Source organism: Entelurus aequoreus, linkage group LG02, assembly GCF_033978785.1.
Source record: "Entelurus aequoreus isolate RoL-2023_Sb linkage group LG02, RoL_Eaeq_v1.1, whole genome shotgun sequence".
In the NCBI taxonomy this organism is placed as follows: domain Eukaryota; kingdom Metazoa; phylum Chordata; class Actinopteri; order Syngnathiformes; family Syngnathidae; genus Entelurus; species Entelurus aequoreus.
The window spans coordinates 94,823,837-94,844,325 of NC_084732.1; the positions used below are offsets into that span (position 1 = coordinate 94,823,837).

A 20,489-nucleotide genomic window follows, 5' to 3' on the forward strand; every position below is an offset into this window, starting at 1 on the left:
TTTATTTTAGTTTTTTAGTTTTTCATTCCCTCAAATTCCTCCGTAAATTCACCAAAAGGTCACCGTGGAGTTTTTGAGTCTGTTTAGCTGATTGGAGAGCTAGCTTCCGGGGCTAGTGGGTCCATGACGGTGACTTCTGTTTTGTTTGATCAGCCGTTTTACTGCCGTGTTACAGGCAACGTTTGGAAACAATTAAGGCATGTAAATAAAAATTTACAAAATATTTTTGTGTAAATAAATCATTTCACAATGTATATATTTGCGGCTTATAGTCCGGTCCTGCTAATATATGGAAAAATATTTTTTTCTTCTAAAATTGTGTGGGTGTCGCTTATATTGATTGACTGAAACTTTTATTAGTAGATTGCACAGTACAGTACATATTCCGTACAATTGACCACTAAATGGTAACACCCGAATAAGTGTTTCAACTTGTTTAAGTCGGGGTCCACGTTAATCAATTCATGGATACAATTGCTATGGTATGAAAAGGGGTAGGATTAAATAAGCTCTGCTTCTTACCTGTTTTTGTTATGTTCTGTTATTTTTGGACTCCCTTAGTTCCTGTTTTGTGCACCTCTGGGTTTGTTTTGGTTTCTATGGGGATTAATTGGGTTCACCTGCCTCTGGTTAGTGGTCGGCACGCTCACCTGCAGTCGACCACTAATCAGAGAGCTATTAATTCACCTCTCTCGCCACACTCGTCCTGGCTTCTTTGTTTGCTTATGCAACAAGTTACGTGAGTATCGCCTGTCTCTATTCTATTCTATGCTAAGTGGTAGCCTTAGCTTCCAGTGCTATCTGCACATTTTTCCGTCGGCTTGTTTCCTGTTTTTTGTACCTCCTGGATTTCTCAAGAAAAAATCATGTTCCTACCTGCAAGGCCTGTCCGGAGTGGTCCGTTTGCATCCCGGGGGAACAAACCTCGCAGAAACTAACAAACCCAAATCATGCCATGACCCGGGTGACGGATCATGACATTCCTACTCCTTTTCGGACGTGCTGTAATGAAACAACTAGAGCTATGTGACGCATCACATTGTATGGTATGCATGTTCCAAATAAACAGAAACTGAACTGAACTGAAACTGAACTAGGTACTGTTGATCGCTGATCTGTCAACTCATTTTAATGTTTACAAACCTCGACCGCAGTCAGCCACTGCTGGTTCCTCAAACTAAGCACGCATTGTATTTCCAATTAGCATACCAGTGAAATATTTTGGCCCCAAGACTTTTTCTGTTTTTGCCTGTTGACAATGATCGGAATTAGAAGTGAAACAGAAGATATTTCATGGCACAGTCGATGGTTTTAATCAGTCGGGCTATGTAGCCATTGGTGGTTAAATGGCAGTTCTGTCTGCAATTCCATTAAGTAAAATGATTTTCTCAAAGACAAGAAGTCGCTCACTAATAATGACCATTTCTACTCCCACTTAATGAAGTGACGGATGGCCAGCTCAGGTTTTTGTTTCAGCCTTTCCCTGCAGAAAAGTAAGACTTTAGAACACCCCTCGCGTTTTAGCAAGCATTTTACCATTTGGTCAAAGGAAAATGCAAGAGAAATGAAATGTGGATATACTTTAAGACAGGGGTGCCTAATTATCCAGTTAATTGTGATGAATTAATTACAGTCATAATCAGTGTGTTATATGTTTTAATTGCGTTAATCCAAGTTTGAATTTCTAACGTTACTGTGTCTGTGTGTGGGTCGCCTCGGCCCAAATATATTAGCCACGGAACAAATTAGGTCTCACTCTGTCACAAGACTTGAAGTGTGTCATGTTAGGGCAGACCTGGGCAAATTGACATTCTCAAATATATTTTTTTAGATCTTTAAGATGGAAATGATGATGTGCAGTGATGTTCTCTAATGACCGTAAGTCTTGAACTATACAAAGTATTTTTATGGTTGGAATCTGCGCTTTTGCATGATATACTAGTCACTATGGTGATCTAATTAGTTACTATGACAATCTAATTATTTACTACGGTAATCTGAGTCACAGCAGCTCAGACGAGGCACCAAGCCGTGTGTGGGGTGAGTGTTTCCACAGAGTGTCAGCCTGAAATGCGGGTGTCAGGTACAGAACGCGGAAGGCGATTTTTACAACAACGTTCTAAAGCAGGGGTGTCAAACGTACGGCCCGAGGGCCGGATCAGGCCCGCTAACAGGTGTTATCCGGCCCGCGGGATGAGTTTGCATGAAAGAAACTGCTGTTCTAAATGTGTCCACTAGATGTCGCAATAGCAATTCTTTGTATCTTTGTAGATGATGCTACATATCTACAAAATACACCACATGATGTTAGTGCATCAGTCGAGGAAAATGATCAAACTACATGAATAATATTCTGTAATTTGATTTTGATACAATTTGTTTATCTTGATAGATTGAAAATGAACACCAATGAGTTGACTGATGAACATTATCACATAATTTATTCAGAAAATATAAATAACGACAAATAAAGATAGAATACTATTAACCGCAACAGGTAAGTGTAAAAAAAAACAACAACATTATGATTTGTACAATTACAGAATGTGCTTGTTCTATTTTTAAACAAAGAAAATAATCTGAAGTTGTCTTTATTTTTACATTATCGTGCCGTGATTTTACCTGTCCGGCCCACTTGGGAGTAGATTTTTCTCCATGTGGCCCCAATCTAAAATGAGTTTGACACCCCTGTTCTAAAGCTTAGTGATAAATCAGATGTATCAGATTGGAGGTGTTTTTAGTTTTTTTACCCTTTGCGTTCATATTTCGCTGTGTTTGTTGCATTTTTGTTTTGTTTCGCTTGATTGTAAAACATGTGGATGGAGAGGGGGCGTGACGTTCATATGTTGTCAATATTCAGTGTTTTATCGTTCATAGTTAATATTGTAAATCCCACATTCTTTATTTTCATGCACATTCTGGGTGTCTCATTCAGTCAAAGCATTTAAAATCCCATTCCGTTTTGAGCATTCAATCAGACATTATTGTGAGGTTTTGTATTAGTGTTCCAAAAAAATAGATATACAGGCCCCCCAGACACATTTTTTTTCTCTAAATTTGCCCCCCCCCCCCCCCCCCCCCCCGAGTCAAAATAATTGCCCAGGCCTGTGTTAGAGGCTTTAAAGCACCCATAGCGTCAAGATGTCATATTAATAATAATAATAATGGATTAGAGTTACATAGGGCTTTTTTCTATACCCTCAAAGCACTTCACAGAGAAGTGAGAACCCATCATCCATTCACTCACTCTGTCATTGGCCCTAGGCACATAAAAGAACCCAAAGCAAAAACACCAGCAAAAATTGGAAAAAACAGCCTATATATATATATATATATATATATATATATATATATATATATATATATGTATGTATATATATATATATATACACTACCGTTCAAAAGTTTGGGGTCACCCAAACAATTATGTGGAATAGCCTTAATTTCTAAGAACAAGAATAGACTGTCGAGTTTCAGATGAAAGTTCTCTTTTTCTGGCCATTTTGAGCGTTTAATTGACCCCACAAATGTGATGCTCCAGAAACTCAATCTGCTCAAAGGAAGGTCAGTTTTGTAGCTTCTGTAACGAGCTAAACAGTTTTCAGATGTGTGAACATGATTGCACAAGGGTTTTCTAATCATCAATTAGCCTTCTGAGCCAATGAGCAAACACATTGTACCATTAGAACACTGGAGTGATAGTTGCTGGAAATGGGCCTCTATACACCTATGTAGATATTGCACCAAAAACCAGACATTTGCAACTAGAATAGTCATTTACCACATTAGCAATGTATAGAGTGTATTTCTTTAAAGTTAAGACTAGTTTAAAGTTATCTTCATTGAAAAGTACAGTGCTTTTCCTTCCAAAATAAGGACATTTCAATGTGACCCCAAACTTTTGAACGGTAGTGTATATATTGGTGAAGATAAGGTACTATTCAAACTCACGACCCACTTAAGCGAACCAGCAGGTTCATGAAATTGAAATAACAAACAACAACAACACTGACAATAATCGCCATTAATCGACATGTGATTGCAAAAGCTGCGCCACAGGTGACTCAGTAAAAGGAAACAAGGAATAGAAAGCTTACACTGTGTTGCATTGTCCTCCAGACACCCCTCTAGGTGGAGAAGCAGGGAAAAATAAAGAGGCAGGTATTATTATTTTCACTGGAGAGAAGTTAAACAGAGACATAAGGGAGAAAAAAGAAGATGTACAATGATCATTATGCTACCTCGTCTCGGAACGAGTGTCACACCTGGCCGTCAGGTGTGTTCAATGCACAGATGAAGGCGTGCAGGCAAACAATACACAGTGGACCATTTTTTACTGAAACGCTCCGATAGTTTCTTCTCAGTGGCACAATAGAGATCGACGTCTTAGTTCAGGAAAAAAAACCTAACCAATTACAGTGGGTCTGGATTAGTTTTTGCCTCGTTCCTGTTATGATCCGCTGCCCGGATCATATTCTGTTTTAGTTTTTCGAGTGGACATCTGGAATCTGTCCTTTAAGGGGGGGGTACTGTTATGATCCGCTGCCCGGATCATATTCTGTTTTAGTTTTTCGAGTCACTTGTGTTTTCTCTTAGTCTTGGACTCATTTAGTTCCCATTGTTGTACCTCTGAGTTGGTTACCATAGCTGCTTATTACTGTCACCCGCCGCTTGTGTTCCGGACGCGCACCTGTTGGTAATCACTGACATTATTTAAGCCTGCCTTTTCCAGTCAGTCGGTCTGGCTTCTTTATTTGCGTCACGTTACTCTTACGTTAGTTTTGCTTGTCTCCTAGCCCCTGCTAGTGATCCCTAGTCTGTGCTAAGTAGTAGCCTTAGCTTCAGGTGCGATCGGCACCTTATTCCGTCGTTTTTTTTCTTCTGTTTTGTACCTGTTTTGTGTTAATTTCCTCTTAACTCATGTCCTTACCTGCAAGTCCTGTCCGGATTCGTCCATTTGCATCCGGGGAGAACAAACCCCGCATCACCATGCGACCCGAACGTAACAGAAAGAAGCCAGACCGACTGACTGGAAAAGGCAGGCTTAAATAATGTCAGTGATTACCAACAGGTGCGCGTCCGGAACACAAGCGGCAGGTGAAAATAATAAGTAGCTATGGTAACCAACTCAGAGGTGCACAAACAGGAACTAAAGGAGTCCAAGACTAACAGAAAACACAAGTGACTCGAAAAACTAAAACAGAATATGATCCGGGCAGCGGATCATAACAGTTCCTGTGAGGATCCTGGAGCATTACGGAGTGGGGGTCGGTTAATTTATCCAGGTGTGTTCAAGCAACCACCAGGTAGCATTTTGAGCAGATAATACTGTATCATCTCTTTCTCTATTCCATCCATCTTCTTCCGCTTATCCGAAGTCGGTCGCGGGGGCAGCTGCCTAAGCAGAGAAGCCCAGACTTCCCTCTCCCCAGCTACTTTGGCTCCAGCTGGGAGACATAGTCTCTCCCACCGTGTCCTGGGTCTTCCCTGAGGTCTCCTACCGGTCGGACGGGCCCTAAACACTGCCCCAGGGAGGTGTTCGGTGGGCTTTCTTACCAGATACCCGAACCACCTCATCTGGCTCCTCTCAATGTGGAGGAGGAGCGGCTTTACTTTGAGCTCCTCCCGAATGACAGAGCTTCTCACCCTATCTCTAAGGGAGAGTCCCGCCACCCTAAGGAGGAATCTCATTTCGGCCGCTTGTACCCGTGATCTTGTCCTTTTGGTCATAAACCAAAGCTCATGACCATAGGTGAGGGAAGTACGTAGGTAGGGATATAGATCGACCGGCAAATTGAGAGCTTTGCCTTCCGGCTCAGCTCCTTTTCCACCAAGACGGACCGATACAGGGTCCGCATCACTGCAGACGCTGCAAGCGATCCGCCGGTCGATTTCATGATCCACTCTTCCCTCACTCGTGAACAAGACTCCGAGGTATTGAACTTCTCCACTTGGGGCAGGAGCTCCTCCCCAACCCATAGATGGCACTCCACCCTTTGAACCATAGACTCGGACTTAGAAGTGCTGATTTTCATCCCAGTCACACTCAGCTGCGAACCGACCTAGTGAGAGCTGAAGATTCTGGTCAGATGAAGCCAGCAGGACCACATTATCCGCAAAAAGCAGTAACCTAATCCTGCAGCCACCAAACCGGATCCCCTCAACACCCTGACTGCACCTAGAAATTCTGTCCATAAAAGTTGTGAACAGAATCGTGACAAAGGGCAGCCCTGGCAGAGTCCAAGCCTCACTGGAGACGGGTCTGACCTAATGTTGGCAATGCGGACTAGGATCTGACACTGATCATACAGGGAGCGGACCGCCACAATCAGATGGTCGAATACCCCATACTCTCTAAGCACTCTCCACCGACTTCCCGAGGGACACGGTCGAAAGCCTTGTCCAAGTCCACAAAACACATGCAGACTGGTTGGGCAAACTCCCATGCACTCTCAAGGATCCTGCCAAGAGTATAGAGCTGATCCACAGTCCCATCTCTTTCTCTATTACGTCTTCGAATCAAGGAATGGCCAAGGTGGTGAGTTCTTCACTCACGGTTTAAGTGAGGGATGAGGCAAAAACTAATCCAGACCCACCGTATCACAATTTTGAGGACAACATTAAGTCTGCTGTTTCTGCACAATTTCCGTACAGCAGGGCTATTCAACTACATCATGAAGAGGGCCACAGTTACAAGAGTCCAAGGGCTCAGGGGCCGGACATCGGAATTTGAGAGGGTTTACTTAATTGCAAAGTAAACACATCGGCTTTCACGCTGCACTGTCAATAAAAGTGATAGTTTTTTGTGTTTTTATGTCAATAAATGTAAATAATTAATGTCTTAACTGTGGTGTGTGACTGCTGCTGTTTTTGTTGATGTTATTTGTATTTTCGTAACTTTGTTTTGCTTCTCTCTTAGCCTGGCCACTCTTGGAAAATATATTTTAATCTCGACAAGTTTTTACCCGGTTAAATAAAGTATATTGATTGATTGATTCTGCCTTCCCTACTCGATTCCAGCGTGTGCAGCTAGACAGATAGTTAACAGCATTAAGAAGTTTTGTTGAGGAGTGATGTTCCTTCTTTTGTATTCTTTTCCTTCCTTAGTTGTTTTTCTTTACACTTCTTCCTTCGTTTAGCTTTGTAAGACTAAACATATAAACAGGAAATAAAACATGACACGACTATAACGTCCATTGTGTATTTTACATAAATAAAATAGGTGGTTTTAACCTGGGTTCGACATTCAGTGAGTCGGCCTCAAGAGTTCATTGGAGCCTCTGCCGCGGAGGTTGAGACACACCTGACTCATCATGTAAATAAAAACTTCTCCCGATCGGCGTATTATGAATACGGCAACAGCAGAAGTCACACTGATTTGCAGGTGTGTAATTTGTTATGAGTTAATGCACTGTGTTGGTTTTGTTCTTTGAACAAGGTGATGTTCATGCACGGTTCATTTTGTGCACCAGTAAAAAAAACATAACTTTGTCTTGAATTTGGAAAAAAAAAACATTTTATTTGTCACTAAAGAAGGGTTGCGTGAATGCGCATATGAAACTGGTGGGGTTCGGTACCTCCAACAAGGTTCAGAACCACTGGTTTAGCACTAATACATTCACACAATAAACTACAGATGTTTAGATGTATGGAAATATAAACACCATCCGCAGTAAACATTGCACACAATAAATGTGGCTCAACACAATTAAACCTAAGGTGTGGCTTTATTGCATACTTGCCAACCCTCCCGTTCTTAGCGGGAGACTCCCGGTATTCAGCGCCTCTCCCGACAAATTCCCGGTATTCAGCCGGAGCTGGAGGCCACGCCCCCTCCAGCTCAATGCGGACCTGAGTGGGGACAGCCTGTTCTCACGTCCGCTTTCCCACAATATAAACAGCTTGCCTGCCCAATGACGTCATAACATCTACGGCTTTTAGAGAGTAGAGTGCACAACTGCGCACACAACAAGGAGACGAAGCAGAAGAACGAGGAAGTTACAGACATGGCGACGCCGTCGACGAGCAAGATGAAGATATACGCTTGCAAGTTCCAAAACGAGTGGAAACAAGAATTTCAGTTCATCCAGGACAGTTCGAAGGGGAAGGGGTATGTTGCCTGTACATTTTGTAGAACAGACTTCTCCATTGAACAAGGTGGCCGAAATGATATACTCATTCATGAACGGAGGAGTTAAACAGGACAATGCTGCCATCTACTGGATAGCCTCCGGAACACTGAAATTCAAGTATTTATTTTATTTATATGTATAACAAAATAAATAAATATATATATATATATATATATATATATATATATATATATATATATATATATATATATATATATATATATATATATATATATATATATATATATATATATATATATATATAGCTAGAATTCACTGAAAGTCAAGTATTTCATATATATATATATATATATATATATATATATATATATATATATATGAAATACTTGAGTTGGTGAATTCTAGCTGTAAATATACTCTCCTCTTAACCACGCCCTTAACCACGCCCCCGCCCCATATATAGCTAGAATTCACTGAAAGTCAAGCATTTCATACATATATATATATATATATATATATATATATATATATATATATATATATATATATATATATATATATATATATATATATATATATATATATATATATATATATATATATATATATATATATATATACATATATATATATATATATATATATATATATATATATATATATATATATATATATATATATATATATATATATATATATATATATATATATATGAAATACTTGAGTTGGTGAATTCTAGCTGTAAATATACTCTCCTCTTAACCACGCCCTTAACCACGCCCCCGACCCAACCACGCCCCCGCCCCACCTCCCAATATCGGAGGTTTCAAGGTTGGCAAGTATGCTTTATTGCCCTCTACTGGTCGAATTTAGCACCGCATGCATTAACCGAGTTACGACCACTGATACCAAAGACACAGCAAAGTCCGCAATATTAATACAAAACAAACTACATTTCTTTATGCGCAATATTTTCCATAATCATGTTTTATTTAGATATTTTTCAGGGTCGAAAAACCCCTCTGCTGCTTCATTGTGGCACACATGACTCACTGTTGCCCCCTGCAGGGTGGCATGAGTGCTACATACATGAGCAACCCTCGTTTGAATGGTTTCGTCAAGCCTATTTAGGTGATGTTCGGCGGGCCATGTACAAGACACGGGCCGCCAGTGACTATGCCTGTCATACAGTGTATTTCCCTCACATACTTCTTAATACGTACCAATCGATCCAGGAACGTCCCCGTGGCTGTGGTTGGCCTTTCTTCCGGAGGGAAAGGTCTGAAACGAGCACTGAATACGTCGGAAATGCCACGAGCGGATCTGCCCGTCCCCGAGGCTTTCGGTGGCCCGCAGCGTTGAAAAACCTGCCGTGAAAGAGAGAAAAATGACTGCATAATAGGGATGTTCACTGTTAGGATTTTAATCGATACGGTCGATACACTTTTTGGCAATATCAGTGTACAAAATCCAAAACCGGTGAAGTTGGCACATTGTGTAATTTGTAAATAAAAACAGAATACAATGATTTGCAAATCCTTTTCAACTTATATTAAATTGAATAGACTGCAAAGACAAGATACTTAATGTTCAAACTGAGAAACATATTTTCTTTTTTTGCAAATAATCATTAACTTTGAATTTAATGGCAGCAACACATTGCAAAAAAGTTGGCTCTGGGGCCTTTTTACCACTGTGTTACATGGCCTTTCCTTTTAACAACACTCAGTAAACGTTTGGGAACTGAGGAGACACATTTTTGAAGCTTTTCAGGTGGTATTATTTTTCCATTCTTGCTTGATGTACAGCTTAAGTTGTTCAACAGTCCGGGGGTCTCTGTTGTGGTATTTTAGGCTTCGTAATGCGCCACACATTTTCAATGGGAGACAGGTCTGGACTACAGGCAGGCCAGTCTGTAACACGTGGCTTGGCATTGTCTCGCTGAAATAAGCAGGGGCGTCCATGATAACGTTGCTTGGATGGCAACATATGTTGCTTCAAAACCTGTATGTACCTTTCAGCATTAATGGTGCCTTCACAGATGTTACCCATGTCTTGGGCACTAACTAATACACCCCCATACCATCACAGATGCTGGCTTTTGAACTTTGCGCCTATAACAATCCGGATGGTTCTTTTCCTCTTTGTTCCGGAGGATACCACGTCCACAGTTTCCAAAAACAATTTGAAATGTGGACTCGTCAGACCACATAACACTTTTCCACTTTGCATCAGTCCATCTTAGATGATCTCGGGCCCAGCGAAGCCAGCAGCGTTTCTGGGTGTTGTTGATAAATGGCTTTCGCTTTGCATAGTAGAGTTTTAATTGCACTTGCAGATGTAGCGACCAACTGTAGTTACTGAGAGTGGGTGTCTGAAGTGTTCCTGAGCCCATGTGGTGATATCCTTTTAACACTGTTGTCGCTTTTTGATGCAGTACCGCCTGAGGGATCTAAGTTCCGTAAGATCATTGCTTATGGAACAGTGATTTCTCCAGATTCTCTGAACCTTTTGATGATATTACATACTGTAGATGGTGAAATTCCTAAATTCCTTGCAATAGCTGGTTGAGAAATGTTTTTCTTAAATTGTTGGACAATTTGCTCACGCATTTGTTGACAAAGTGGTGACCCTCGCCCCATCCTTGTTTGTGAATGAATGAGCATTTCATGGAAGCTGCTTTTATACCCAATCATGGCACCCACCTGTTCCCAATTAGCCTGTTCACCTGTGGGATGTTCCAAATAAGTGTTTGATGAGCATTCCTCAAATTTATCAGTCTTTTTTTGCCACTTGTGCCAGCTTTTTTGAAACATGTCGCAGGCATCAAATTCCAACTGAGCTAATATTTGCAAGAAATAACAACGTTTTCCAGTTCGAACGTTAGGTATCTTGTCTTTGCAGTCTATTTAATTGAATATGAGTTGAAAAAGATTTGCAAATCATTGTATTCTCTTTTTATTTATGATTTATACAACGTGCCAACTTCACTGGGTTTGGGGTTTGTAAATAAAGATGTAAAAAAATGCCTTTTTTATTCCCGTTTTCATTACAAGAGGTTGTACACCACCAACATCCCGTAACATCTCACAGCAGGCACCTCCTTTGTAGGTGTTAGCTATGTTTGCAGTGCAAGGTGCAAGGCAGTTGTTACGTCACCATCTTGTAAAGACCGCACAGATCCATCGCTGTGTTTCCAGAGTGGCGTATGAAGAGAGTATGGCCGACTAAACAACAGGCGCCATGTTTGCTACCAAGGACGTGTGCGACTGTGCCCGGTTGCATGCGATTGCTGTGGTTTTTCCGACAAAATAAAACAAAATAATGCGTGTATATGTGGTTCTAAACATACTCCAGGTCATAAACTTACAATAAAACATGTTTTTATTTCGTGAAAGTAGAATTTGGCCGTATTTGACGCACTCTGCTGCTGCATTCCTGCCGTGTTTCGTGACCAGCACCCTAGGGCGCAATAAACATAACAAACTACACAGACCGACCAAATAACTCATTTATTACCCTTAGTTTGCCAGAGTCTTCATTAGTTTTGGACCAACAATCACAGATAATTATGACTTTTGTGTGAAGTATGTCAACTGTGGTGTCTGTCTCCAATGCATTTGTAATCACTGTATTTATCACTATTATTATTATCATTATTACTATTATCACTCTTTTTTTATTTTGTAACATGCAAAGTTAATAGGTGTACTTTTGTGCCTATTTCTCCATTTTTCTGCACAATAACTCAGATATGGCAACACTAGCGAGCAGTAGAGAATACAAAGTGTTTTTTGGTCCAGAACATATTTTGCTTCATTCATTATTGACCTATTTATTTCTATTTAATGACATTTCCAGTTCATTTTATCATCTATTATTACACCCAAAAATGTAGTTTATTTTCCGCTCTCAATGTTCGTCAATTTGCGTGAGTAAAGCGTGTTCACTAACTCTTGATAGCGTGCGTGACTTTGAGGGACCTTTGAGGAAGAAATATTGTTGTGTTTTAACCTTTCGTGTGGTGTTGCTTCCTTATTTGTGATTACTCTAAGCATTTTCTGCACAATAACTCAGATATGGTAACACTAGCGAACAGTAAAGAATACAAAGTGTTTTTTTGGTCCAGAAAATATTTAGCTTCATTCATTATTGACCTACTTCTTGCCATTTAATGAGATTCCCAGTTAATTTTATCATCTATTATTACACCCAAAAATTGAGTTTATTTTCCGCTCTCAATGTTCGTCAATTTGCGTGAGTAAAGCGTATTCACTAACTCTTGTTAGCGTGCGATACTTTGAGGGACCTTTGAGGAAGAAAAATTGTTGTGTTACAACTTTTGGTGTGGTGTTGCTTCCTTATTTGTGATTACTCCAAGCTTTTTCTGCACAATAACTCAGATATGGTAACACTTGCGAGCAGTACAGAATACAAAGTGTTTTTTTGGTCCAGAACATATTATGCTTCATTCATTATTGACCTATTTCTTGCCATTTAATGAGATTCCCAGTTCATTTTATCATCTATTATTACACCCAAAAATGGAGTTTATTTTCCGCTCTCAATGTTCGTCAATTTGCGTGAGTAAAGCGTATTCACTAACTCTTGTTAGCGTGCGATACTTTGGGGGACCTTTGAGGAAGAAATATTGTTGTTACAACTTTTGGTGTGGTGTTGCTTCCTTATTTGTGATTACTCCAAGCTTTTTCTGCACAATAACTCAGATATGGTAACACTTGCAAGCAGTAGACAATACAAAGTGTTTTTTTGGTCCAGAACATATTATGCTTCATTCATTATTGACCTACTTCTTGCCATTTAATGAGATTCCCAGTTCATTTTATCATCTATTATTACACCCAAAAATGTAGTTTATTTTCCGCTCTCAATGTTCGTCAATTTGCATGAGTAAAGCGTATTCACTAACTCTTGATAGCGTGCGATACGTTGAGGGACCTTTGAGGAAGAAATATTGTTGTGTTTTAACCTTTCGTGTGGTGTTGCTTCCTTATTTGTGATTACTCTAAGCTTTTTCTGCACAATAACTCAGATATGGTAACATTTGCGAGCAGTAGAGAATACAAAGTGTTTTTTTGGTCCAGAACATATTTTGCTTCATTCATTATTGACCTATTTCTTGCCATTTAATGAGATTCCCAGTTCATTTTATCATCTATTATTACACCCAAAAATGTAGTTTATTTTTCGCTCTCAATGTTCGTCAATTTGCGTGAGTAAAGCGTATTCACTAACTCTTGTTAGCGTGCGATACTTTGAGGGACCTTTGAGGAAGAAATACTGTTGTGTTACAACCTTTGGTGTGGTGTTGCTTCCTTATTTGTGATTACTCCAAGCTTTTTCTGCACAATAACTCAGATATGGTAACATTTGCGAGCAGTAGAGAATACAAAGTGTTTTTTTGGTCCAGAACATATTATGCTTCATTCATTATTGACCTACTTCTTGCCATTTAATGAGATTCCCAGTTCATTTTATCATCTATTATTACACCCAAAAATGGAGTTTATTTTCCGCTCTCAATGTTTTCAATTTGCGTGAGTTGTCACGACGGTTTGTTCTCCCGGGATGCAAACGGACTATTCCGGACAAGGCTTGCAGGTAGGAACATATTTATTTTCTCAATAAATCCTACACATCACAAAGACCGGAACCAAACAAAAGAAAAGTGTGCCGTTCACACGAGAAGCTAACGAACAAAAAAAAAATTAACGCAGGAAACATAGAAGCGAAACACTTAACATTAGGGATGATACTCGAAACCGTTTTTCCCGGTTGTTCGATAAGAAAAGAACCGAATCCTCGGACTCGAATCCCTTTTTGAGAACCGGTACCCGTTATCGAGACCACTATATTAAAGAAAAAGAGTTGGTTCTTTATTCGAATCCCTCGGAACGAATCCCGTCCCGACCAGAAATGCCCCTTGAGACATCACAAGAAATGACGTCACGTAGCTCAGTCATTAGGCGCAGATAGGGAAAGCAGGAAAAACAATGGACCGGAAAAAGCGCTCCAAGGTGTAATAAAGTTCAAAACAAAAAGGTATAATCCAATGAATAACTTTACTGAGACTTAATATACTTTGGGTAACAACAGTCAATATTTATTTATTTTATTTTATTTTTTTAGGGGGGTAACAGTCAATATTTATTTATTTATTAGATTTTATTTTTTTCTTACATAATAAAAGTGAGCTTTTGTTAAACCAAATATTGTGTGTTTTTTTCCATATGCAACAACCTATCTGGACTCGATAAGATAATCGACAAGGAATCGGTTCGATAAGAGGATTCGATAATAGGCTCGAACTCGATAATTTCTTATCAAACATCATCCCTACTTAACATGGGCTATGGCATGGAACAAACAAGACTTACTGTGGCATGAAACAACTAACACTTACGTGGACACGGCATGAATCAAACAACTAGCGTAAACTTGGAATCGGACATGAAAACGAGCAATGACGCCAGGACCTGGCAAAGACAGGCTTAAATAATGGTCTCTTGATTAGAGCAGGTGCGTGTCGCGAACACCAGAGGCAGGTGAAACTAATAAGTCGCCATGGTAACTAAAACAAACAAGGGTGCACAAAAACAGGAACTACTGGAGTCTAAAACTAACAGAACATAACAAAAACATGATCCGGACCACGGACCATGACATGAGTAAAGCGTGTTCACGAACTCTTGTTAACGTGCGTGACTTTGAGGGACAATTGTGGAAGAAATATTGTTACAACCATTTGTGTGGTGTTGCTTCCTTATTTGTGATTACTCCAAGCTGATCATCAGATCCTACCCATGTTTTTTTTGTTTTTTTTTATGCGTAGCAGCGGCACCTGGAGTAACTGTGACAACGTGTCATAATTTCGAAGGTCAGCTTGATTAAAAAAATAAATACAAATACAGATAGCCACAAATAGAGTTATGCTACACCCACACATCGGAAAGGACAAATCTGCATTCGCGTCAGGCTTTCAGGAACAAGTAAATATATGGAAAAAAAATAGTTTTTAAGACAGCAGGGATTCTTCTTTGGTGCTGAGTTAGTGCCGATAATTGAAAAACAATATTTGGTACTGACGTTTCTGAACAAAAATCAGGTATTGATACTTTTGACAACCCCAAAGCACACATTTATGCATAACTGAAAACATAACACTGAAACTTATTATGGTAGTTTTTAAGTATGTCTGCATTAAAGACCTACTGAAACCCACTACTACCGACCACGCAGTCTGATAGTTTATATATCAATGATGAAATCTTAACATTGCAACACATGCCAATACGGCCGGGTTAACTTATGAAGTGCAATTTTAAATTTCCCGGGAAACTTCCGGTTGAAAACGTCTATGTATGATGACGTATGCGCGTGACGTCAATCGTTGAAACGGAAGTATTCGGACACCATTGTATCCAATACAAAAAGCTCGGTTTTCATCGCAAAATTCCACAGTATTCTGGACATCTTTTGCAATTTGTTTAATGAACAATGAAGACTGCAAAGAAGAAAGTTGTAGGTGGGATCGGTGTATTAGCGGCTGGCTGCAGCAACACAACCAGGAGGACTTTGAGTTGGATAGCAGACGCGCTATCCGACGCTAGCCGCCGACCGCATCGATGATCGGGTGAAGTCCTTCGTCGCGCCGTCGATCGCTGGAACGCAGGTGAGCACGGGTGTTGATGAGCATATGAGGGCTGGCGTAGGTGGATAGCTAATGTTTTTAGCATAGCTCTGTGAGGTCGCGTAGCTAAGTTAGCTTCAATGGCGTCAGGCTGGAAAGCATTAACCGTGTAGTTACATGTCCATGGTTTAATAGTATTGTTGATCTTCTGTCTATCCTTCCAGTCACGGGCTTATATCTTTTGTTTCTATCTGCAGTCAAGCCCGATGCTATCACGTTAGCTCCGTAGCTAAAGTGCTTCACCGATGTATTGTCGTGGAGGAAAAAGTCACTGCGAATGTCCATTTCGTGTTCTCGACTCTCATTTTCAAGAGGATATAGTATCCGAGGTGGTTTAAAAATACAAATCCGTGATCCACAATAGAAAAAGGAGAAAGTGTGGAATCCAATGAGACCTTGTACCTAAGTTACGGTCAGAGCGAAAAAAGATACGTCCTGCACTGCACTCTAGTCCTTCACTCTTACGTTCCTCATCCACAAATCTTTCATCCTGGCTCAAATTAATGGGGTAATCGTCGCTTTCTCTGTCAGAATCGCTCTCGCTGCTGGTGTAAACAATGGGGAAATGTGAGGAGCCTTTCAACCTGTGACGTCACGCTACTTCCGGTACAGGCAAGGCTTTTTTTATCAGCAACCAAAAGTTGCGAACTTTATCGTCGATGTTCTCTACTAAATCCTTTCAGCAAAAATATGGCAATATCGCGAAATGATCAAGTATGACACATAGAATGGATCTGCTATCCCCGTTTAAATAAGAAAATGTCATTTCAGTAGGCCTTTAAACTTTGTGTTTCCATTTGGATGTTTGTACAGTATGTGTAGGCAGGGTCCACATACACTAATATTGTATTGTAATGCAACATTCAATTGCCCAGGAGCAAAGTTTGTATGGTCTGCAAGTTCAACTTGTATTGCAAGACAAAAAAAATAATTTGCAACTATGTTGAAGAGACGCTAGTCTGCCCCCACACTTGTCATTTACGTGCTATGAGTAATGCATGCAAGTCCATATTCAGGTTACCTCAATGAACTACAATATCATGCAAGGCATTCTTTATTTTGGCAGCTCAGTTCATAACAAGACATCATTTATAGTCTCGGTAAGGATTCGCAGTTCATTTGAGGGTTAGAGTCGTGTTTTTTGACCGTATTGTTGGGCCTCCAAAAGTATCTGTTTCTCAGTTGCGGTGCGTACTCAGTTGTAATTCAGTTTTCCACCACTTGTGGCAGGATTGACAAAATTAAACAAGCAGAAGAAGTCTGGGGCTAAAGTTATTTAGCTTTTTAGTGGCGTTCTAATGTGAACGCAATCTGACCCGCATGCGGACATGGCATTATTACCTCACACTAGGGTTGTACGGTATACCGGTGCTAGTATAGTATCGCGGTACTAATGAATAAAAAACGGTACTATACTCAGTTTGAAAAGAACCGGTTGTCCATTTTTTAATGTATTTCTAACGGGCATGGTGGCGCGTCTGTACGTCGTGACATCGCTGGTTTTACGAGCATAGGAGCATGTTCGGCAGCGCAAAATCACAGTGTATTTACAAGCAGACATAGTGTATATTGTACATATTACATATTCTTATGAAGGTGTCTGTTATTACATTATATATATACTTGCAGTGTGTATATTGTACATATTGCATATTGTTATGAAGGTGTTTGTTACCACATTATATATATACTTGCAGTGTGTATATTGTACATATTACATATTGTTATGAAGGTGTCTGTTACTACATTATATATATACTTGCAGTGTGTATATTGTACATATTACATATTGTTATGAAGGTGTCTGTTACTACATTATATACATACTTGCAGTGTGTATATTGTACATATTACATATTGTTATGAAGGTGTCTGTTACTACATTATATATATACTTGCAGTGTGTATATTGTACATATTACATATTGTTATGAATGTGTCTGTTACTACATTATATATATACTTGCAGTGTGTATAAAACGTAATACATGTTGTTGTGAAGGTGTCTGTTACTAAATTATATATATACTTGCAGTGTGTATATTGTACATATTACATATTGTTATGAAGGTGTCTGTTACTACATTATGTATATACTTGCAGTGTGTATATTGTACATATTACATATTGTTATGAAGGTGTATGTTACTACATTATATATATACTTGCAGTGTGTATAAAACGTAATACATGTTGTTGTGAAAGTGTCTGTTACTACATTATATATATACTTGCAGTGTGTATATTGTACATATTACATATTGTTATGAAGGTGTCTGTTACTACATTATATATATACTTGCAGTGTGTATATTGTACATATTACATATTGTTATGAAGGTGTCTGTTACTACATTATATATATACTTGCAGTGTGTATGTTGTACATATTACATATTGTTATGAAGGTGTCTGTTACTACATTATATATATACTTGCAGTGTGTATATTGTACATATTACATATTGTTATGAATGTGTCTGTTACTACATTATATATATACTTGCAGTGTGTATAAAACGTAATACATGTTGTTGTGAAGGTGTCTGTTACTAAATTGTATATATACTTGCAGTGTGTATAAAACATATTACATGTTGTTATGAAGGTGTCTGTTACTACATTATATATATAATTGCAGTGTGTATATTGTACATATTACATATTGTTATGAAGGTGTATGTTACTACATTATATATATACTTGCAGTGTGTATAAAAAATATTACATGTTGTTATGAAGGTGTCTGTTACTACATTATATATATAATTGCAGTGTGTATATTGTACATATTACATATTGTTATGAAGGTGTCTGTTACTACATTATATATATACTTGCAGTGTGTATATTGTACATATTACATATTGTTATGAAGGTGTCTGTTACTACATTATATATATACTTGCAGTGTGTATATTGTACATATTACATATTGTTATGAATGTGTCTGTTACTACATTATATATATATACTTGCAGTGTGTATATTGTACATATTACTTATTGTTATGAAGGTGTCTGTTACTACATTATATATATATACTTGCAGTGTGTATAAAACGTAATACATGTTGTTGTGAAGGTGTCTGTTACTAAATTATATATATACTTGCAGTGTGTATATTGTACATATTACATATTGTTATGAATGTGTCTGTTACTACATTATATATATACTTGCAGTGTGTATATTGTACATATTACATATTGTTATGAATGTGTCTGTTACTACATTATATATATACTTGCAGTGTGTATATTGTACATATTACATATTGTTATGAAGGTGTATGTTACTACATTATATATATACTTGCAGTGTTTACATTGTACATGTTATGTTATGTTATTTTCATTTATCATGCGCCCCCCATCAGCCCGTGGTGCATATAACATATTACATATTGTTATGAAGGTGTCTGGTACTACATTATATATATACTTGCAGTGTGTATATTGTACACATTACATATTGGAATGAAGGTGTTTGTTACCACATTATATACATACTTGCAGTGTGTATATTGCACTTATTACATATTGTTATGAAGGTGTCTGTTACTAAATTATATATATACTTGCAGTGTGTATATTGTACATATTACATATTGTTATGAAGGTGTCTGTTACTACATTATATATATACTTGCAGTGTGTATATTGTACACATTACATATTGTTACGAAGGTGTCTGTTACTACATTATATATATACTTGCAGTGTGTATATTGTACATATTACATATTGTTATGAAGGTGTCTGTTACTACATTATATATATACTTGCAGTGTGTATATTGTACACATTACATATTGTAATGAAGGTGTTTGTTACCACATTATATACATACTTGCAGTGTGTATATTGCACTTATTACATATTGTTATGAAGGTGTCTGTTACTAAATTATATATATACTTGCAGTGTGTATATTGTACATATTACATATTGTTATGAAGGTGTCTGTTACTACATTATATATATATACTTGCAGTGTGTATATTGTACACATTACATATTGTTACGAAGGTGTCTGTTACTACATTATATATATACTTGCAGTGTGTATATTGTACACATTACATATTGTTATGAAGGTGTCTGTTACTACATTATATATATACTTGCAGTGTGTATATTGTACATATTACATATTGTTATGAAGGTGTCTGTTACTACATTATATATATACTTGCAGTGTGTATATTGTACATATTACATATTGTTATGAAGGTGTCTGTTACTCCATATTATATATACTTGCAGTGTGTATATAAAATGCTGCTGGAGGGTTTTAAAGTTGTTTTAGAGGCTTTGAAGGCGTTTTCAAGCGTTTTCGATCATCTTTACAGCCCCCCCCGACCCACCAGAAAAGGCATACGTCTTCTTGTCTCTCATAATGATCGTGAACGATAGGCAACATTCCCCCCCAAAAGTGTCGTTCCCCTTTAAATACTGGACAACGGCTGGTGTGTACAATTTTGGACGACACATTTATGGGAGAGAAAGAATACGTGCAAAGCAATAAACAATTGCATTTGGCTTTAATCAGTTTGAATTTCATCGTGGTTTATTAGGAGATTAGATTGTTTGATGACTTTGCCTCGACAGGGTGTTTGGGGCCAGGCCACATAAATCCTCCCAGCAAAACTCATCAGCATTCCTTTGTGGCCCGCCTGCTGG

At 38.5% G+C, this 20,489-nt stretch overlaps 1 protein-coding gene across 1 annotated transcript in view; it reads right to left on the minus strand.

The window, feature by feature from the left end:
• Positions 1–20,489, minus strand: part of LOC133642591 (glypican-6-like) — a 196,259-nt gene that overhangs the window by 46,748 nt on the left and 129,022 nt on the right. Inside the window, exons 5-6 of the mRNA XM_062036875.1 lie at positions 9,317–9,460; positions 4,098–4,127 (exon numbers count right to left, since the gene is read on the minus strand). Coding sequence (XP_061892859.1) covers positions 4,098–4,127; positions 9,317–9,460 — 174 coding nt within the window. The remainder of the gene's footprint in view (positions 1–4,097; positions 4,128–9,316; positions 9,461–20,489) is intronic.